The following is a 21,042-nucleotide window of genomic DNA, read 5'->3' on the forward strand; positions in this document are numbered from 1 at the left end:
AGTTTTACTTTGGGATATCTATCGTCGACGCGAACGCTTCTTCGGCTCTATTTTTCTCTTGCTCCCTACGTGCATACCGACTGCATAATCGCAGCGCGCCGTCTCTACTCCTCCAGCCCCGAAGCATCTCTCTCTTCTTCTCTCAATCAAGCTCAACGCTCAACGGTACTCTCTCTCTCTCTCTCTCTCTCGCGCGCGCGCTCGCATCCGCGAGTGGCCGCGTTTTTGCACAAGACGTGTTTGTGAAAATGCTGACGCTAGTCCTGATCACCACTTCATTCGCCAATAGCGACGAGGCTTAGACACCCTGGAGGGTGGTCCTTGTTGCCTACCCTCGTTTCTTTGGGTTTTTGGTTTTTCAAGCTGCTCCCTGCTCTCTTCTAAGTCGAGGTGTTATCTCTCGGATTGATTGCTCGCTGGAATTCATGTTGTTACTGTTCGTTTAGATGAGGGTCCGAAAGCAGAGGCGCCATCGCAAGGCGGTGAGATTTTATACTGCCTGTTTCGGCTTTAGACAGCCTTTCCGAGTTCTCTGCGACGGGACTTTTGTGCATAACCTTGTTGTGAACAAAATTGCGCCTGCTGATAAAGCTATCTCCGACATTCTCTCTGCTCCGGTCAAACTCTACACCACCAGGTTCGCAGTGTGTGTGCGTGTGTGATAATTGGGAATTAATGCTTGTGATTGTCTTGAGATATGCTGATTGTAAGATTCTGAATCTCATAATAGTTAGATGTGTATCCAAATTACTACAGATGTGTGCTTAATGAGTTGAGAAGACTGGGAGACTCGCATGCCCATTCACTTGAGGCTACAAAAAATCTCGTGATTACCAGGTTAGTGTTTGCTTTTGTGTTAGTCAATAGAAGTTATTGTAACCGAAGCAAGGCCGGGCGCAGACCAAGCTTGTAAATTACAAAAATGATTATTGTCTTTATTTCTGCCGAGAGTGGGTGTTTCTTAGATTCGCTTGGCTTCCGGGATAAGTCAATGGAGTTATGGTGGTTAAGCAGATTAAGAAACATCTTGCATATTATTTTCCCTATAACCTCCTCGGAGGCTTGGCTTTTTCGTGTAGAATCTTAGTTATTAGTTTAAACTTGTGACATGCTAATGATTTGCAAATCATTCTTATCTTTCAAAAATTTATTTGATTTAGATGTGATCATGAGGGGAGGAAGAAAGCTGACAGTTGTATCTTGGAGATTATTGGGGAAAAGAATCCTCAGCACTTCTTTGTTGCTACTCAGGACACTGATCTGCGGAGGAAGCTTCTGGAGGTTAGTAATTCCTTTTTCTCCCCATTGTTGCTTTTATGTGCAAAGTTGGGCATGCTCTTACTTCCCTTGGGGGGAGCCATATAGACGATGAAGATTTGTCATCATTATAGGCTTCCATTCTAATGCACTACACCTTTTTGAACCTTTAAAATCAATCTGCTCTCTCTCTCTCTCTCTCTCTCTCAGGTCTTGCTACTGCATATTCAATTTGGACAAAATGCTCTCAACGACAATGTTGCTTAGACCTGATATCACTTTTTTAGTTGATTTTGCACTTCCGTCTTCCTTTCATGAGCGTTAGTTGATGGCATTAACTATAAGTTGTTAATTTGTATTCCGGCAGATACCGGGAGTCCCTGCCATATATGGTCTTAGGAATGCTCTTTTTCTCGAGCAACCGTCCGCATCTCAGCGTCAATTTGTGAAAACTTCCGAAGAAGGACGCTTGCATATGACAGAGTTGGAGCATAAGATGTTGAAAAGGAGGACTACTAACATTCTTGGGACCAAGGAGTCAGCAGACTCTTCTGATGAACAGGAAGATTTTGGAGAGCGAAATATGGAATCATCCGTTGTGACAAAGCTACAAGCAGTCAAAAAAGAAATAGGTGTAAAAGACAAAGTTCAGTTTAAGAGAAAGAAAGCAAAGGTGGCAATCTATGTTCTCTTATTATGTTTCCAATATATTATCTTTATCCCTCTTCACTTGTCCAAAGTTATTTGTTGATTGGCAATGTACTGTTTGTTTTCTGTCTTTGCATGTAAGGTCTTGTCTGTTTCTGGTGATACGTCAGATGTCAGGAACTTGTCTTGTTTTTTACTGATGTTCAGATTAAGATATTAATGCGACCTCTTAATACTTGACTGTATTTTCTGACTATATTGTTGATGGATTAGCAGAAGCATGCACTAATAACAAATGATAATGTGTGCGATCTTATTTGTCTTCTTTTGAAGGTGTTCATTTGTTGCTGCAGGGACCAAATCCACTTTCTTGTTTGAAGAAGAAAACCTATGAAAACGCTAAGCCTAGTTCTGAGAAGGTTAGTCTGCACCTTCTTCTTTATACACCCTCCTCGCCTCCCAAACAAAAGTTAACACCTGAACCAAATAAAAGAAAAAGGAGCTACAGAGAAGTGACATTTTGTTATGCATCGTGATGCCGTGGAAGTAGTTTGGTTGTGATTTCTTTGCTCTTGATTTCCATCGTCAATAGCTGTGTGTGTAGATATCAATATTTTCTCCTGCTTTGTGTGTTTTGTTGGTATGCTGTGGATGAAAAGTTTGAGTGCCTCCTTGTCACCGGTGGACCATAGTCCAGATGTCTCCCTTTTAATAGTACTTATTTATTCTGCTGATTTGTTTCCTTCGTGAATGATAATGTATAAGCTGTGTGCGGCCTTTTTGTATTTTGTTTTCCCTATTTCTATGTTACTGTTACAGACCTACAAGGTGTAGAACCTGACTTTGACAAAAATTGTGGATGTTCTTCTTAAATAAGGTGCTGTTGAATGTAATGCCGTCACCTTTATTTCATCCTCCGTGGATGTATCCTTTGACTGTATTTTTCTGAATGTACTGACTAGCTGCTAAAATTCTCGTAATCTCAGTATATGTCGTCTTTCGAGTACTAATGTTGGCAGACAGCAGCTGCCTGAGCATTTCCTTCACTAAAATTTTATTTTCATGAGATAAATTGTTAGGATGATATGTAAGTATGAACTCCTTTTCCCTCAACAATAGTGGGAATGCACCTTTGCCATATGGTGCATCTTCCATGTAGATGGATTGCCAAGAAAAAAATAAGGTTGAGTGCATATAAAATTTCTGCACAAAACAGTAGCATGCTACTTGTTCTGCTTTCTGGAAAGATATAATCACAATCTAAATTCCCTTTATTTATCACCACAATTTGAAGTATTGATGTTTTAATGCAGGAAAGGAAGGATGGTGATGGTACTGTCAGAAGTAGAAGCAGGAAACGAAGGAGGTCACGAAAAGGGAAGACTTCTTCAGATACAGGTAATTAGCGACGTGCTGGTTGAGCTTTGAAGGTTTTTCACTTCCTTGAGAGTGCAGTTTTGACTGCTTGCAAAGGCGTATTGTAATTTTATTTTATTTTTTGGGTTGAAGATGTATTGTATTGTGATGTTGCATTTTCTTTTGCACAATTTTAGACCATAGTCAACTCTCTGGTCTGTTTTTTATTGCCATTCTTCATTGTTAAAATGTGGAGCTTTGTGCATCAGTTGGATTATATCTTGGAAGTGGGATGATCTTCACCTCTCCCCTATCTTTTCATCGTTATTGGCCCTACATCATTAACAGTTTAATAGACTGTATAACTAGTTAGAAATATCGTAGACGAAATCTCCATATTCCCGATAGAGATTTGAGAATAATAGAAATGCATGATGGAGTATCTACTTAGAACTATGAGATGCTACCTGCAGGCTGAAGCATTTTCTGAGGTGCAGCAATCCTGTAAGTCCGGAATTAAGTGTGGTGAATTGTTAATTATCAGTACTAGCATGCTTTTTGAAAACCCCGGTTTCTTTCTCCCGTCATACTTGATTACTTTGAACACGTGCTACTGCTACTGGCTTGATTTGGGTTTTATTTCTTCCCCTTTTGGACTGTTTTGTGCTTGGTCAACGGGCCAAGTGGATTTCCTTTGGTAAAGCCTGAACTCTGTGCTTTCTTCACTGCATTCCTGGACGACATCATGAGCTCTATCAGCTGCCGGTTGACAGTTAGGTATCAGTAGCTCGTTAAGCACTATGTGGTGGAGATTCCCATACCTCCGTTTTGAACACTTACTAATTGTTTCAGATTTCCATATCAGCTCTCTTTGTCGAAATTATCGTGTAGACTTGGTGAGTTACTGACGTGGTAGACTGAACCAGTCGCTGGTATAATTCATATCATGGAGGGTCCAATCTTGGGGTACTGTGATTTCCCATGAGATTCTCCTTTCTGTATGAGGCTTACGACTTACTGAAAAGAAAGAAAGGCCCAAGAACCCCTCGACTCTCTGCAAGGACAAGGAGGGCCATTAATGGTGGCATGGGACAGGGACACGCATAATGCTATTATTGTCCTCAGCCTGATCTACATTTTCTGTTGTGTGGTGGTCCTCATATCGTCTCTTACCTGTGATCACGCGACTAGGCGTATCATTTTAGTCCACTCTGCTGTGAGGGCTCCTAAAGCTCACCGTCCAATTGAGCTCTAGGGTTATTGATCCGGGTGCCGGAATCAGTCGGCGACCAGATTGTTGAGTTGTTAGGGATTGTATTATCCCTTCAATCCTCTGGAAACGTGGCATGACACTTGCTTATCTCTTCACTTCCGTGATGTTGAGGGGGGGTTGTTTTGCTGTTGATGTGATTTCTTTTTCCTCCAGTCCTTCGCAGGCGACCTAAGCCGCGACTACAAACATAAAAGTATGAAGCAAGCCCACTGATTGTTGTGGTTTTAATTGCCCTTTACCCTTTTGTCTGTTCTCCCGAGAGACCTTGTTGTCTGACCCATTCAAAGGGGTGAGGAGTCAACATACGGGGCATTATACACGAGCCGGTTAGGCCCCACAGAAAAAATGAGGAGGATACCTTTCTAGATCAGACATAGTTTGACCATAGCACAGTTGCTAAGACAGTTTAGTAAGTCTAGTATTCTTTTACATTAAGCAGAAGATATGTAGTCTAACATTTCTTTAGTCTCTGTTTATTTCGCGAAAAAAGAAGAAGAAAGCAATTTGACAAATATTTTTCAAAAAACATTGCTTATATATTACTTATAAAAATAAATAAAATAAAATAACATTTTCATTTTTATATAAAGATATAAATATAAATTATCAATGAAATTAAATTTTAAAAAATATTTTTCGAAAGATAAACGAAGCCTTGGTTTCAAAGAAATGAAGAAAGGGAGAGTCCTCGTTCCACACCATGACCTTCACGACGACTTCACGTGGTCGTCCATGGGTCGCAGCGGGGCGTTCCGCGGTCGTCAGCTCCTCCGTCACGGTGACGACGAAATTGAAGCTTTGGCCGGTCGCAGTAGTTAAAGAGAGGAATTCGAAACTGCCATTTTGCCTTCTAAAATTTTGCTATCACGGGTCCCTTTCCTCGTCCCTTAAAAAGTCTGTGCCTCTTGATGGGTCGGGGGACTTTTCAAAAGCCGAGAAGGCCCCCACCCCACCCGGGGTTTTCACACTCCTCAAGTCAAGACCCCTCTCTTTCTCCCAAAATTTCAAATTTCAACTCGTAGTAGAAATAGAATAAAGAAAAACGAGACTCCCACTTGGCCTAATTTGATGAATACTAAACGCCGGGAATCTTTTTGTTTTTTGGCCCGAAATTTGAGTCGTTTTTTTTTTCTTATAAATTGAGGGGGAAGGGAAGGAAAAAAGCTGTAGCTGACAACTGACAGACATTCAGCTCGATTCTCGATGCTGGTCCCCATTCCTAAACTTATGCCCCCACTCGTTCCCTTCTTGTTCTCTCTCTCTCTCTTTATTTTCGATGATTGTGACGTTAATTTTCATTATTTGCTTTCGAGAAAAGGCAAAAAAATTGGTTCGAATGGGGCTCACCATGATCCCCATGAAGGTAGTAATTGGCATCCAGAGAAAGAGAGAGAGAGTGTGTGTGTGTGTCATGGGTGCATGTCCCATGAAGGGTAAAAAAAAAATTCTCTTTTTTTGTGTCATTTTGAATATATATATATATAAAATATGGTTTTCATGAAAAGTGGATCTGCTTTCTGTGACGTGATGTTATCCACGGAGAGAGAAAAAGAGTAAATGGTGATGATGATGACAATTGGAAATGGGATAGGTTATGTGAAGGTTTGCAAGTAAAAAAAAAAAATGGTATATACAACATAAATGATCCATAAATTTTTAAATTGATTGACTGTGATTTTTGAATTTTAATTTAATTTGCACTGCCGTTTCTGGATTTTCAATTTATCCATTGTAATTCTTAAACTTTTAATACGTATTCAATTTAATCTATATATTATATTTAATATTTAATATTTTGAATTAATAGAAAAATAATATTGAATATTTTTATACAGTTTATGAATCAATTGAATATGTAATAAAAGTATATGGATCACAATAAATAAATTAAAAATTAAAAAATAATATTACAAATTAGGTTAAAATTTGAAGATTATTTTTGTCATTATCCTGCAAAGAATCTAAGGGGAGTTGTGGGTCAACGATAGACCCCATTCCCCAACTTGCACAGTCAACTTTGCAAGAACAGCAACATCGCAAGTCGGTCGAATGTACAGTACGTCGTGGAAAAACCTTAGTAGTACGTGTGCCGTCCCATCAATGTGTCTCCTCCTGCCCCTTCTTCTTACTCACGTCACTCATTATAGTGGCCAATGAAAAATGGAAACAAAAAATCGATCAGAGGAGTTCTCCTATTATCATCATCATTATAATTATTATTACGAGGGTCTTTTGCTTTACCGAGTCCTCAAAATTGGCCATCGTGATCGATCTTTCACAGTTGCTCAACCATGAAAATCATAAAATCAATCGCCGTTGGTCGATGCCCGTCGCCAATCTCATTCCATCTCCACTCGACATATGAGATTTGATTAATAAAAAAGGAATTGATTCGCGAATTCCATTATTCTCGTGACCCTTTACTTGTTTCCGTCCAATCCATTAAAATCAAAATAGTTATACACGGTGTGACGCGAACACTATAAAACGAATCAAATTGGAAAAAGGGGGGAAAAAAGAGAGCTTCGTTTGTTGTGATCGGGAACAATCCGTGAAAGAATTAGATCCCAACAGCTCTTAATGCCTCGAATATTAAAGTACTGTCTTGAATTTATCCCAATGACCAAATCTCTTCCCATCCTTAAGGTATGGATTAAGGATGCGTTTGATTATCAAGGTATAAGTTTTATCTTATGATAGTTGTCTACAATAGGATAAAGGGGATATAGTCAAAGATATAAACACCTAACTTGACTAGATTTGTCTAGTCGTCTAACTAAATAATTACAAGAAAAAGTTATTTAAGCGCCGAGGGGTAGCTTTTTCTCATTACAATTTGAAGGGGTGGACCAGTTGACAATGGTATAAGCATAAGCTAATATTACGTCGTGCAAATTTTCTTCTCGAGTTTAGTTTTTGAACAGCCCTTTAATTATTAAATTAACAAAAACTCGGAGTTTAAAAAAAAATTATTGAATAATTAATCGTGGGAATGCAATAATTAAAAAACAGACAAGCATGTGAGGAACAACAAGAACCGCAGAACTGGACATCCCGGTCCTCCCGCCGGCTCTGGTTTGTCGTCTTCCTCGTTCTTCTCCACCTCAGTCCAGACCCAACCCAACCATTTTCATGGCTTCCCCTTTCTTTTTGTACTTATTCCCTGTCCGAGCCGACTCGCCGGTTCCACTCGCTCGCTCGCTCTCTCTGCCCACTGAATCTATGGTAAATGCCGAATTCAAATTTTCAATGAGTTTAATTTATTAGATTTGACTCGAAGACTCTCCTACCGAGAAGGGAGATTGATTTCTGTGTCCCAGACTCCCCCAAAAAAATCAAAACTTGAACCTCTCCCAGTAGAGAGACAAGAGAGTGGGGTGTTGCTGTTTTTCTCTGTAAACGAGCGTTGAGCCTTCTCTCTTTCGCGGTGAGCTTCGTCCTCTCTCGCTCGCACTGTCGTCTTCTTCTCTCGCTTCAAATCTCGTTGTCTCTAGCGTCTTCCATTTCCTTCTCTCGTCGTCGCTGCTTCGCAGATCTGTCGGCGGCTTTTCCCCGCCGGCCACGAGGCTTCCGTTTCGAGACAGGGAGACCGCTTCAGGGTGGCGAGGAAATGGCGATTGTCGTCTGGTTGATGGCGTTTTCGTACTCCCTCGCGATGTCGGAAGCTGTCGCTTTGGCTTCCAGCGACGACGCAATGTCGCTGCTCAGCTTCAAGAGCTCGGTATCCACCGACCCCTCTGGCCTTCTCTCGGGGTGGAACGACTCGACGAGCCATTGCACTTGGTACGGTGTCACGTGCGACCGGTCCTCCGGTAGAGTGGTGGCGTTGAGTGTCGGAGGGAGTTTGACGGCGTCTTGTCCGCTGGAGTCGCAGCTCAATTTCACGAGAGAGGACTCGTATCTCGCTGGGGAGTTGCCTGAGGCTATCGGAGACCTGACGGAGCTCCGGACTCTGTCGATACCTTACAATGCGTTCTCCGGTGAGATCCCGGCGAGCATTGGGAAGCTCCGGTTCCTCGAGGTTTTGGAGCTCCAAGGGAATAACTTCTCTGGCGTGATTCCTGTTCAAATAAGGTACCATGCGTTTCTTCGCTTGGTGAATTTGTCGTGTAATTCATTATCCGGTTCCATACCGAGTGGTCTGATTGGGTATGGAAGACTAGATGCGGTTGATCTATCCAATAATCAGCTTTCTGGTGGGATTGAAGTGGATAAAAGCAGCGACTGCAAGCTTTTGAGACATTTAAAGCTGTCAAATAACTTTCTGGTGAATAGTATTCCACCTGAGATTGGAAAATGCATTAATATGAGGACTCTGTTGCTTGATGGCAACATCCTCGAGGGTAGGATTCCACCCGAGATTGGTAATATCGCAGCTCTTCGGGTTTTAGATGTTTCCCGGAACAGTCTCATTGATAGGATCCCAAAAGAGCTATCTAATTGTCGGAACCTATCTGTTATTGTGTTGACCAATTTGGTCGATTATAGTTCGAGTAGCAATGGCTCGATGGATAGCCTCAGAGGGGAGTTCAATGCATTCGCAGGGGGGATTCCACATGAAATTTTCCTGCTTCCAAGTCTGCAGATTTTGTGGGCACCGAGGGCGAATCTTGGGGGGCGGTTCCCGACTAATTGGGGTGAGTCTTGCTCGCTGAGAGTCCTCAACTTGGGTCAGAATTATTTTGCTGGTGTGCTGCCTGAAGGCATGGCGGTCTGCAGAAAGCTTTCCTTCTTGGATGTGAGTTCGAATAATTTGATGGGTCCTCTCCCTTCCCCATTGCTGATTCCATGTTTGCTTTACTTCAACGTCAGCCAGAACAACTTAACTGGCGTTCTTCCCAAGTTTCTGCAAGGCAGTTGCACCGTTAACACGTTCTTCAGTGAAGAAATAGTTAATGCAGAAGATCTTCGGAATTCCGACTTGGTCATGTGGACTTCTAGAATGGGAATTTCTTCTGGGTCCAATGTAAATGGTACCTCTGCAGTGGTTCATGATTTTAGCTGGAACAAATTTGTTGGCCCGTTGCCTCAGTTTGTGTTGGGAGATGAATTTCTGGGAACTGATAAGAGATCTTCATACAGACTCTTACTGAATAACAACAAGTTCAATGGGTCTTTTCCTGTCAACCTAATCTCGAACTGCAGTCATCTTCTTAGCTTTTCGGTGAACCTGAGTGCTAACCTGATAGAGGGCACAGTTGATGAGGTATCGCATCTAGACTGTGAAGGGCTATCCGAATTTATAGCAGCAGACAATCAGATTAGTGGACCAATCTCTCCTAGTATTGCGAACTTCATGACGCTTCAAATTGTCGACATTCGAAGAAATAGAATACATGGATCTCTGCCTGGTCAATTAGGGAATTTGAAAAACGTCAATTGGATGCTTCTTGGAGGAAACAATCTAACTGGGGAAATTCCATCTCAACTTGGTCAATTAACTTCACTAACATTTTTGGATCTTTCTCAAAATGCTCTGACAGGATCAATACCTGCAAGTTTGACAAATGCCTCGAATCTTGTAAATTTGCTTCTTGATCATAACAGCCTCTCAGGGGAGATTCCTCAATCTTTTTCGGCCCTTCCCAATCTTGTGACTCTGGACCTTTCTTTCAACAATCTTTCTGGCCATATTCCACACCTTCAGCACCAGAGCGATTGCAGTTCTTTCAGAGGAAATATTCATCTGCTTCCTTGCCCAGATGCATATGTTACACCTCCAGCAGGGCTTCCAGTGCCGTTGGAAGTTAAAAGGTCTCATGGCCCCAAAAAACTAAAGCCTCTCATCATTGCGCTGGTAACTTCTGCTGCTATTATACTCAGCGTGCTAATAATTGTGGTCCTTGTCCTTGTCTTTGGAAGGAGAAAGCTTAGTCGACTTACTAGCTTGAGAAGGAAAGTGGTTGTTACCTTTGCAGATGTTCCAGCTGAAGTGAACTATGGTAGTGTGGTTAGAGCGACGGAAAATTTTAGCATCCGGTATCTAATTGGTACTGGTGGATTTGGCTCAACGTACAAAGCAGAGTTGGTCCCAGGTTTCCTAGTAGCTGTGAAGAGACTCTCTGTTGGTAGATTTCAAGGCATTCAGCAATTTGATGCAGAAATAAGAACTTTAGGGAGGATACGGCATAAGAACCTTGTTACTCTTATTGGGTATTACGTGGGAGAGACAGAAATGTTCTTGATTTATAACTATCTATCTGGTGGAAACCTTGAAACCTTCATACATCAGAGGTCTGGAGAAAATGTGAAGTGGCCAGTGATCCACAAAATAGCTCTTGATGTAGCACAGGCTCTGGCTTACCTCCACTACTCTTGTAGTCCCAGAATTGTTCACAGGGACATTAAGCCAAGCAACATTCTGCTGGACAAAGAGCTTAACGCCTACCTTTCAGACTTTGGGCTCGCTAGGCTCTTAGAAGTTTCTGAAACACATGCCACGACGGATGTAGCTGGTACGTTCGGGTATGTGGCACCAGAATACGCAACCACATGCCGGGTTTCTGACAAGGCAGATGTATATAGCTTTGGTGTTGTACTGTTGGAACTGATGTCTGGGAAGAGATCAATTGATCCCTCATTTTCTGAATTTGGGAATGGGTTCAACATTGTGGCATGGGCCAGGTTCCTAATAAAGGAGGGCCGTCCGTCTGAGCTATTCTCTACAGAACTACGGGAGGCTGGGCCCCTGGAAAATCTTACAGGGATGCTAAGGCTTGCATCAGTTTGCACAGCAGAGTCACTCTCTGTTCGCCCCTCGATGAAGCAGGTTGTCGAGAAGTTGAAACAGTTGAAATCTTGAGTTGAACAATGCTCATCGACTTTTTGTATTTAAAGGGGAGAAATTGGAGCCTCCTCTTACCCCAGTAAATTTTAATCAAGGTGAGTAGTTTTTGCAGACTATAAGTTTGATCTTACATTTAAAGGTAGTCCTGTCTATCCTACGATGATATTTCCCTTTTGTTAGTTCATTTAGGTAAAATAACTAACAAAAAGATGGTGATATTTTTTTGTCATATCCTTGATCTAATATGAAAGTTGTCATGCTAATGTTTGCTCGATGAGTCGCTTAAGTCCCGAGCATCGTGTTCTCAGTCGATAGATGTGATGCACAATTTGAAAAGCAGGCTGCCCCGTAGAGTCGTAGCATGTGTAATTATGCGATGCCTGAAACATGTTAATTTTGAAGACAGTACGTGATGACTCCTACATTCCCGCCGCCAGGGGCGGGGATCTACAATTTAAACCATGCTGAATTTTATTTGTCTTGCTGTCTGTTATCTGAGGAATAAAATGTGACTGCAAATCTCAGCAGAGTCTGCTTTCAACTTGTTGCATTGTTGATTTCTTCAGCCGTACTCCTTGTAACCAAAATGCTCCCCAAACTGAAGCGCCTTACGTGTTGTTTCTGCAGGGACAACCAAAATCCCGAGACAGTGGAGAGGGCATGAGATCTTCTTTGGACTGATCTCTTGGCCAAATGTTTTACTTGGAAAAGAGGGACAAGGCTCTCTAGCAAATACTTGCGAAAACTGTGATAAAGGAGAGAGTTTCATGTCACTAGCTTCTATGTTCCTGCCGATTTTATCGTCTGAGTTTGCCCAAAATCAAAATTACTCGAGACACTAGCAGTAACTTGATGGTTCGAGTTGGTGGAGTGATATGGGATTTTGAGATATTGCCTCATGGTGAAGAGCAACATTCTGGTCAAGTCGATTCATGGAGATGCTGAACAGAGGCTAACGGCGAAAGACAGTAGAACAGGATTAGAAGAATTTTCTATCGAATGAGGCCCTTAAAGTTGCTTCATTTGCAAATTAAGCCATCAACAAAGATAATGAATGGTGATGGCATTGTACAGAATCAATTTCCGACCAATTAGCTTGTACATTCTTAAGGATTTGCCGCACAGGCTTGCAGAATATGGTCGCATCAGGTGCAGCGCGGTTACCAAAAAGGTTACCTGCCGTTTTGTTTAAGGAAAGCTGTCTGGTAGGAATATTGGCTAGTCTGGGATATATGTAGGTGCTGCTCATGCAGTTCTTACCTAGTAACCCAGGTAACAAGCTAAGATAACTTACTGTAATGATGAATGCAAAGAAGCTGAATGAAGAGGTGTTACCAAGGGGCGCTAACTGAACCCTGGAATCCTGAAATTGAAGAAAAGAATCTATTGCATTCTTCTGAGAGAAGTGAAATGGGGCATGAATGCTGTGAGCTCTTGGCTTTGGTCCAAAAACTCCTCCAAGCCAAGAACTAGGATTTACACTGTTGACTCTGTAGATTGAGCGACACGAAACTAAAGAAACGTATTTCCACCACTACCACCATCCTTTCTATATCCAGGTCGTGGGCACACAAAAACCTCTCGCGTAACCATGTGTGTGTGCGCGCATGAGAGAGACCGAGAGGGAGGGGTAATAGGGGAATATCGTGCTTTACGAAATTATGACTAATTAGTCCTGCTGGAATGTAAAAAGCAGCCGAACACTCGTAAATCGCGAGTTTCAAATAACAATAACAAAGATAAGAATGATACCGTAGGATAAGAATAATTACACTATTAAACGAACAAATGAACACTCCGGATAGCAAGTGGATATCAAGTATAAGCGGCCGCTGAGGCTTCCTTTTATCCCGAAAGGTTTGAGAACTAACTCGCATACACGTAAACAACTCCAAAGGTTCGACTCTCTTGGTTTAATGTGATTGCATTGCAGCGGAGACCCACCTTCAATACCATCAGGAAGGATTTGCGTTCTGTTTTGCCTTGAGGACAAGTTCCTCTGTCGTAGTTCCAATGATCTCATTAGCACGTTTGAGGCCTACACAATAGTATCTTCCGATAGAATCCTACAATTACAACCCAAGTGGTCAAAGCTCGAGATATCATTAGACTTGGCAGGTGGACAGCTTTCAATAATTCCTGTTTCGAAGTTAAGCTCATAATGTGCCAATGAAGGTTATTCAGGGGAAAAGGTAGGATTAAAGATGCTCATGCTATAAAGAAGGAAAAAAGGAAACTCAACAGGCATATTTACCCGAGCTACGATGCCTAATTTCTCTAGTTTCTCGACTGCATCATCCACATCAAAATTGCAGCTCTCACCAAACTCTTCTTTTATTAGCTCTTCACATCGTATATCCAAATCCTTCATCACGACATAAGAAAGCCATACATTATTAGCAAATATATCCTTCGATCCAGAACTTCACAAAAGGAAATGCATAAAAAAGAGCCGAATATAAAGAGTTTGTCAAACCTGTGTAGTAGCTTTTCCTTGTTCCATCAATATGAAGTATGACACAATCACCTCTTTGACCTGCATTCAATTGTTTAAACATATTTAAGCTGGGTAATTCCCCATATTTCAATTCAACCAAACAAATAGGTGAAATACGATCTCAAAAAAATCTCTTCCAATGGTCCAAATGCACAACCGAAATCATTAACAGTGTAACAATCTATGATATCTTTCAAATGGATAAGCCTTGGTCAATAGGACCACCACAGAAATTTCAGTTCCATCTAGAGGCTAGTCATGCTGTCCAAATCATGTACTGTTTCAATGTCATTTATCAGCTTCTTCCTTTTTTTTTTTAGCATAAACTACATCCAAAAGGTTCTTTTCTAGACATAAATATTTCCATTCTTCAACATTCTTAACTTCTTTGATGTATGAAAAGCTCACAAATATCACAACTTACTTCCTGTTGGATCACATCATCACATAGGTGCAAAAGAGTCCCCTTCCCACTGTCAAGTTGTTTGTCATACATGGATTGGGTAATTAAGTTCTGATATGCAGCCATATTTTGCTGAAATCTACAAGAAAAGAAATAGGCCAAAATGAGCAACAAATTTACAAGATGTATTCTCAAAGTCAAGAAAATGGACTGCATATTATTGTTGTAGCATAAGTCAAACTATGTAAGATACTGTGGCTCTCGATCAACCCGGCAACTTTATATGATGCATAAATTGTCCTCATCATCAGATTCCTAGGTACCTATCATATAAAACACACAAAGCTGGCACCAATTTATGGTCTACCAGTGCACTCCTCGACGAACTTTCCAAGTAGACCACTTGCATCATTAACTTAACATTAAAATAACTATGCCAAATTCAATTGTATATGCAAAACCAACCCATCTGAAATAACTATGCGGAGAGAGAGAGAGAACACTTAACGTGAAGTACGTTTTTGCACAGTAACCTATCACTGTAGAAAGCACGGCAAAAATGACCCATAGATCAGCTTTAGGCATTTCAAGAGAACCAACTACAGCACCCTGTGGGATGTGATTAGTTCATTAGTATAGTATAAACACATATTCCCACACTGAAAAAAGGGAGAAAACACTAACCAGACCAACTACAGCAGAGGCAAGAAACTTCACCCAGTCCATTGGAGTCAGCCCAGGATTTTTTTTTTCAGGCTGTTAATAGGCAAAAAGCACCTACACCATGTCATGAGCTCCATAGAGATCATAAGAAGAAAGAGTCCAAGGAAAAAGCAAAACAAAACACCAAATAAACACGCTCAGAAAAAGATTTACAAGTACTATCTCCATATCTGCCATTGGAATGTTTTTGAAATGCTTTACATATATTCCTCTTCCATCTTTCACGTTGGAACTTGAGCGCCTGAAGAGGTAATAGCGTTGTTAGATCAAAGAGCTTTTTACAATTCTAGAAGACAATTTATCGAAATATCAATCAGAAAATGAATTAGTTTTAAGTCATAGTTCTGTTTCGCTAACTTCTCGCAAAAATTCACTTTTGTTTCTCACAAGCAGGCCAACATCACATTCTGTGAACTTATAAGGATGACCGTTCTTTAAAAGAACAATATCTATTAGCCAAACCTTAAATGACAGCGCTTTCAACAGAACAAGAGAGCACCTGTAAAGAACAATTATCCTATCAAAGGTGGGTTCTTGGATAGTAATCTTGCTTCGAAGATTGCGAAAACTGCAAACAACATAGAAGTATCAGAGATAGAGAAATCTAGAATGAAAGACACAAGGCAAGATTGTTTCAGTATCTGTTTTACCATTCAATATTCGCTCATCTATCAGTAGTTAAGAAATAATTTTTGGACACGTAAAAACCATACAGCTCCAAAATTTAAAATGACACAACACATCATAAATGGCAAAAATGGCAGCGGGAGCACAAATATACAGCCCTTAGAAATTTGAGTCTATCACCATCATAAAAACATTTGATATGGCTCTTAACTGCTGATTATCCTCCAGAATTAATACACACAGTCCTGCAAAGACTATCATTTCTACATTGGCCACGCTCATTATTTAAACATAGAGAAACTTCTGAATTGCGAGGTACCCTATAAGCTCAATATATATAAAATGCTAACATCAAGTCTTTGATATTGGAAAGCCAGGAAAAAATAATTCATGACGGGCCAAAATGGGTCTCATCTACACTATCAAGATGTTCAGCATCTACTGGAGGAACAAGGTAGAGGGAGAAATATGCAATTTCATCTATCTGATTTTTGGGCAGATGCGACCAGTGAATATAAATTATGGGGCATGATGGCCATGGTGGGGTATGATCACCAAGAGTTGCAGAATTTCAGCCTGCAAAGGAAAAGAAAAACATAAAATTGTTGCAAACTTCAAAGCACCTTATAGGCATATTTTCTATGCGAATTCGTTCCACATGTAGGTCATCCTGCTCTCCTTCAGTCACAATTTCATCATTCTTCTTTGGATCTTGCTTACGGCGTGCACTCGAATTTCTAGACAAAAGTTTCTCAATCCTGCAAAAGACAAAAGCTGGATGAAGTCGCAAAAGGAAAAAGGTTGAAAACAAAGTTCGTTATTAACAGCCCAAACAAACAAAGTTAAAAAAAAAAAAAAAAATTACAACATATCTTCTCGATTGACTTCTCAGAAGAACTATTCACCTGGTTAGTTTCAAAATAAATGCCCAAATACGTGAGATGATCATGTCCACTTTCTCCATGAAAAAGTAATCTGTTGTTCGGTCTATCCCGATGCCGCGTCTGAATATAACATACTTTGAAAGAGAAAATGATGAATGAAAATCAGAGAAACAGAAAGAGGCAACTCTTCTCAATAGAAGTAGCAAAGCATTACAAAAGTTTCTAAGCATATAGATCATATGGTCTGACACGATGAATGTACATACTTAAGGAGAAGATTAAGCACCCCTAGACAATACGACCATGCTAGATCTTGATAACTTGCCTTCCAAAAGAGAGGAGATTAAATCAAGAATGCCTATCAGCTAGCATCCTAGTAAGTACCTTATCTGCAAAATCTGGAAGATTTTCTTTAGGATGCTCTGCAAAGTATCTTTTCAGAAGCTTCTTGTCAAGCTACAGTCAGCAAACAAAATGAAATAAGCAGATAATATAGCTACGAGAAAATACGAGATATACTTAGCCTCTCCTTTTTCAGAAATACTAAAGGCGCAACATCAATCTCATTGCAAGCTATTTAACTAAATGCATCTCCTAAGTTTTTTCACAGAAGATGCATAGGCACTGGGTTCCATGTCACAAACATATCTTGGTCCCATGTATGCAATTTCATACCTTAGATTCATCGACTTTAATTGGAAGATTAAGGAGATACTGGCCAGAAAGTGCAACATCAATTTCCTCATCCGTAGTAATTTTGAAGTTGCTCTTATCCATAACCTGCAAAAGGCGATAACTACAGGTGTCATTGTATTTCTCCAAATTTTCTCTTTTTCAAAAGAGAAAAAACCCAAAATCTATACATAGAGTGAGGTACACAAGAAGGATGAAGTTGCAGAAGTTTCTACCCCGTTGGCTTTCTCATAATTTCTTTTGTTCTTTACGTATCAAGTCTACAAAATCTACCGAAGAAGAGGACATTTTCGCTTCTTGTTTATAGCAGGATGCAAACCATCAGTCACACTTGAGAAATTGTCATGGGTGAAGATTGATACCATGTCCTTTATATCTTCTCACTGCAATATAATTGAAGCACAATGTATATGAAGGGCGATATTTTCCTAAAATCCTGGTGGAGGAAGCCTTTTAATCAATGGGTGACAAGCATGGGCATCACCCATGGTTAAATTAAGTTCACATTTGGATGATGATCATAACTTGTTACCCACCACATAGGCATGGATTCCTCCAAACAGGATGGAGGAAAATATAGCCCATAACTAAATTCCCTGCTATCTTGTGGCATAACCATAGTGATTTGTAAAGAGTCAATAGCAATAGACACTTTCTTGCTGCTCAATTTTCATGCTAAGTCATTCTCACAGGTAGTTACTTAACAAAGAGAGGGAAATGAATGCATCTTTCTTGCATGTACAACACCTGAAAGGCTAAAGATCACAGTGAGTCAGTCAACTTTCCGAGTCAAAAATTGCAATAGATCTCGTATTAGTAAAACACCCACAAAACTTCACGGAAAAGTATACAGGAAGCAGTAGTACCTGAAACAAGTAAGAAAGAAAATTTTGCTCAAGTACATCAACTTCTTCAGAAGGTAGGTTTTGCTGTTGCAGCTTCTGAGTCCCGTGCACAGGATCAAAGAGAGAGTAAAGTTGCTGCAGTTATTGGAACAAAATTATAAGTAAGAAAAGGGAAATTAGAGGAAACAACCGAAAAGGCCAAGTTAACCAATTAAAACAACTAAAAGCAGAAGTTCAGACAATAGAATCGATGAGAATACAGCTATACACACCATTAAGTCCTCAAACTGCAGAAGATACCAGGCTCGAATTGTATATTCAACTCTCTTGCACAGCTTTAAAAACTCAGCACGGTCAGAACTATGCTCTGCAAGAAAAAGAAAAGGGAAAAGAAAGGAAAGGAAAATCCAACTGGTGAGACTCTCTATACAAGAGGAACAAGAAGCCAAAACTACGCCAAAAAACAGCACGAACTTAACTGTTCGAGTTACAATATTTGCAGTGTTAGGAGGTGGACATGCATTATGTAATGAAATTCTATTTTGGGAATAATTCCAGAATTTCTGGAATTTCAACGTCTGTTAGTGCCCTAAAGCCGCCCAGTGTGACAATTTGTATCCGGTAGTGTTGGCCAGAACAAAAGAACTCAATTGCAAAGGTTTCTCCTTGTACAAATAAATTATTAGGCCACAATTCCTCAGCAAGTAGAACAACGGCTCTGATACATTTACCATCTCCATAATTTCCACACCATATGATTGACTCGCTCCTGGAAAAATACCATACCGAGTTTTACAGGATAAACAAAAAAAATGCACACGACACAACACCGTTCATTCCCTAACATAAAGCAGCCGACCCAGGGCAAATCTCCGGCGACCTCGGAGGCGCGCGCATCTTCCATGCCCGCGAATCCCACGTCGGAGACCCGAAGGAGTCGACAGCGAGGAAGGACATACCGATGAGATTGGCCAAGGTCATGACGAGCTTCGGCTTCAGGACCGGAATCACCGACTCGCGCTCCAGTCGAATAACCTCCTTCTTCTCCGCCGCCTCTCTCTCTCTCCCCGCCATCTCTCGCTCTCTGATTGTCCAGAGCTGGTGGAAGAAGAAGAAGAAGAAGAAGAAGAAGAAGACAGGGAATGGATTGACAGAGACGCCGAGCGAGATTCGTGAGATCGCCCGAGAAGTATTCTTTGGAAGAGAGACGAACGATTCCGTTCTCCTTCGATTGCCAAGCTTTCTCGTAACCGACACTACTGTCAAGTCACTCTGCTCACCGGTGCGCTCTGATCTCCGTTTAATGACGTTAAGTAACGGCAAGAAAAATCATTAAAGCAAAGAAGCAGCAGAAGATGAAGAAGAAGAAGGAAAAGAAAAAGAACGAGGAGAAGCGTGATCGATTTTTACTTACAATAGAAATTATCAGAACTCGCGGGAAAAATATGTCGACAACGAAATTGACAAAATGCAGTAAAAATGCCGGTAGGCCTCTTTGTGATTTTTCCATGATAAATACTCCCTCAAGGATCCATCATCTTCCGTCCCTTTTCCCATCCCTGTTTTAGTATTTGTACATTTGCATTTGCTAAGGAGTATTCTCGTTTCCATAGTCGTCCACACTTGCGCAAAAATTTGAAGAATTCAGAAGCTGAAATAGTAAATCCTTATTTTCGTGAAAGAAGAAGAGGATTTTCGAGGAATGGATCATTTAATTTATAATATTCGACTTATGGATGGGACCATACTCTAAATTAGAATCATGAGATAATGTTTGATCATTTCTACTAACTCAAAATTCCGATCACTGTTATTTTAGGTTATAATAAAAATATCATTTTGGATAGTTTACATAAAAAATTTCCTTTGTCGATGCTTAAAGGATAGTGAAAATTCTATGCGATTGATCTTTCGAGTTGATAGGATTTACGGTAATTTTCATTTATGATTTTTGGTCTTTTAGAATGTGGTTGTAAAGCGGTTGGGTTTTTCAATTATTTATTGCTTCCATCAGCTTATTCGGATGTTTCAAATGATACCGCAATATTTATAAAATAGCCATAATTTTTCAACCACGATAATAACTTTCATTAAACCGGTCAATAAGATTTTATTTTTCAAACCTCAATCGAAAATTATAAAAGGACATAATAATTATTTTCAATGAATAATTTTAATCAATTCGTTATTGATTATCAAACGATGCATTCGCCAACAGAACCAGGGCAATGTCAGGACACGCCGTCAGATCTAATCTAAACCGTTCATTCGAATGTTACGAACTTGCTTTATCTCGTCAACACGCCGCTCGCTCCCTCTCGTCTCTTTTGCCCAGCGACCAATGGCTACTAGGATATCATCACCTCCGCACCAACGCTCTCTGTCCTCCCTTTCCTTCCCTCCCGCGCTCCCGACCAGAGACCTCCACCGCCCCGGCCGATGGCTCGGGACGCTCCGAACCTCCTCCACCGCCACCCCCCGACCGAGGAGGTTGGTCGTCCGGAGCTCCCTCCAAGAACTCTCGCCTCTGGTGCTTCCTCATCACGCCCCGCATGCTTCGCTGTTCCTGCTCGCGGACGCCGCGGGTTACTCCCTGGCCAGTTACTACACTTCTTTGGGTCTCTTCGTGATCTCTGTTCCTGGACTCTGGTCTCTCATCAAGCGCTCTGTGAAGTCCAAGGTTGTTACCCTGAAACCCGATCGTTTACTGTTTTCTGTTTTACCTTTTGTTGGGGGCTTAAAAGCATATTTTGTCAGTTCTTGGTTGAATTATGAGTCTGTTCAGTGTTCACGCTCGTGTTGGATGGATTTGATTGGCTTGGCTGGTATGTGAAGTGGGGTGGTTTGGTTATGTGATGCAGATTGTGCAGAGGAAATTCATAGGTGAAGGAGAAGAGCGGAAGGCACCGAATCGCGTTGCTGGGGAGATTCTGTCCTTCTTCACACGCAACAACTTCGTGGTCACCGATACAGGAGAGACCATCACGTATGCCCTCGACTCTTCCTCCGAAGTCCTCTCTTTGTTTTCCATTATCTGCATCGATCAATT

General features: G+C 40.9%; 4 protein-coding genes across 8 annotated transcripts in view; 3 read left to right on the top strand and 1 right to left on the bottom strand.

The window, feature by feature from the left end:
- On the top strand, nucleotides 1-3,574 carry LOC115726465 (rRNA-processing protein UTP23 homolog). Of its 2 annotated transcripts, none has more exons than XM_048272028.1 (8): nucleotides 1-158; nucleotides 447-637; nucleotides 757-837; nucleotides 1,161-1,281; nucleotides 1,625-1,930; nucleotides 2,259-2,324; nucleotides 3,219-3,378; nucleotides 3,415-3,574. In XM_048272028.1, exons 2-7 carry the CDS (start codon nucleotides 447-449, stop codon nucleotides 3,309-3,311), a joined length of 858 nt encoding a protein of 285 aa, XP_048127985.1. In that variant the 5' UTR covers nucleotides 1-158; the 3' UTR covers nucleotides 3,312-3,378; nucleotides 3,415-3,574. The 2 variants fall into 2 exon arrangements, with proteins under 2 accessions (XP_048127985.1, XP_030512202.1); XM_030656342.2 differs by lacking the exon at nucleotides 1-158 and adding an exon at nucleotides 309-390.
- The window catches only part of LOC115726453 (protein COFACTOR ASSEMBLY OF COMPLEX C SUBUNIT B CCB1, chloroplastic), a 20,292-nt gene continuing 697 nt past the window's right edge, over nucleotides 1,448-21,042 (top strand). The window contains exons 1-3 of the mRNA XM_030656326.2: nucleotides 1,448-1,465; nucleotides 20,315-20,673; nucleotides 20,855-20,979. Coding sequence (XP_030512186.1) covers nucleotides 20,335-20,673; nucleotides 20,855-20,979 — 464 coding nt within the window. The 5' untranslated portion in view covers nucleotides 1,448-1,465; nucleotides 20,315-20,334. The remainder of the gene's footprint in view (nucleotides 1,466-20,314; nucleotides 20,674-20,854; nucleotides 20,980-21,042) is intronic.
- On the top strand, nucleotides 7,612-12,114 carry LOC115726444 (LRR receptor-like serine/threonine-protein kinase RPK2). 2 transcript variants are annotated; one of them, XM_048272013.1, is made up of 2 exons: nucleotides 7,612-11,460; nucleotides 11,949-12,114. In XM_048272013.1, exon 1 carries the CDS (start codon nucleotides 8,145-8,147, stop codon nucleotides 11,334-11,336), a length of 3,192 nt encoding a protein of 1,063 aa, XP_048127970.1. In that variant the 5' UTR covers nucleotides 7,612-8,144; the 3' UTR covers nucleotides 11,337-11,460; nucleotides 11,949-12,114. The 2 variants fall into 2 exon arrangements, with proteins under 2 accessions (XP_048127970.1, XP_030512166.1); XM_030656306.2 differs by having other exon boundaries at nucleotides 7,613-11,416.
- Nucleotides 12,953-21,042, bottom strand: part of LOC115726450 — a 21,380-nt gene continuing 13,290 nt past the window's right edge. For 2 of the 3 annotated variants that reach the window (XM_030656320.2, XM_048272023.1), the window contains exons 2-16: nucleotides 18,953-19,069; nucleotides 18,266-18,360; nucleotides 18,015-18,128; nucleotides 17,131-17,235; nucleotides 16,840-16,911; nucleotides 16,477-16,589; nucleotides 16,195-16,329; nucleotides 15,444-15,512; nucleotides 15,098-15,185; nucleotides 14,906-14,977; nucleotides 14,730-14,830; nucleotides 14,243-14,360; nucleotides 13,798-13,857; nucleotides 13,576-13,686; nucleotides 12,953-13,387 (exon numbers count right to left, since the gene is read on the bottom strand). In XM_030656320.2, coding sequence (XP_030512180.2) covers nucleotides 13,277-13,387; nucleotides 13,576-13,686; nucleotides 13,798-13,857; nucleotides 14,243-14,360; nucleotides 14,730-14,830; nucleotides 14,906-14,977; nucleotides 15,098-15,185; nucleotides 15,444-15,512; nucleotides 16,195-16,329; nucleotides 16,477-16,589; nucleotides 16,840-16,911; nucleotides 17,131-17,235; nucleotides 18,015-18,128; nucleotides 18,266-18,360; nucleotides 18,953-19,067 — 1,479 coding nt within the window. In that variant the 5' untranslated portion in view covers nucleotides 19,068-19,069 and the 3' untranslated portion in view covers nucleotides 12,953-13,276. Of the gene's footprint in view, nucleotides 13,388-13,575; nucleotides 13,687-13,797; nucleotides 13,858-14,242; nucleotides 14,361-14,729; nucleotides 14,831-14,905; nucleotides 14,978-15,097; nucleotides 15,186-15,443; nucleotides 15,513-16,194; nucleotides 16,330-16,476; nucleotides 16,590-16,839; nucleotides 16,912-17,130; nucleotides 17,236-18,014; nucleotides 18,129-18,265; nucleotides 18,361-18,952; nucleotides 19,243-21,042 lie in introns of those variants that run through there. The other variant, XM_030656319.2, reaches the window with a different exon arrangement.

This window comes from Rhodamnia argentea, chromosome 11, assembly GCF_020921035.1.
Source record: "Rhodamnia argentea isolate NSW1041297 chromosome 11, ASM2092103v1, whole genome shotgun sequence".
NCBI classification, from domain to species: domain Eukaryota; kingdom Viridiplantae; phylum Streptophyta; class Magnoliopsida; order Myrtales; family Myrtaceae; genus Rhodamnia; species Rhodamnia argentea.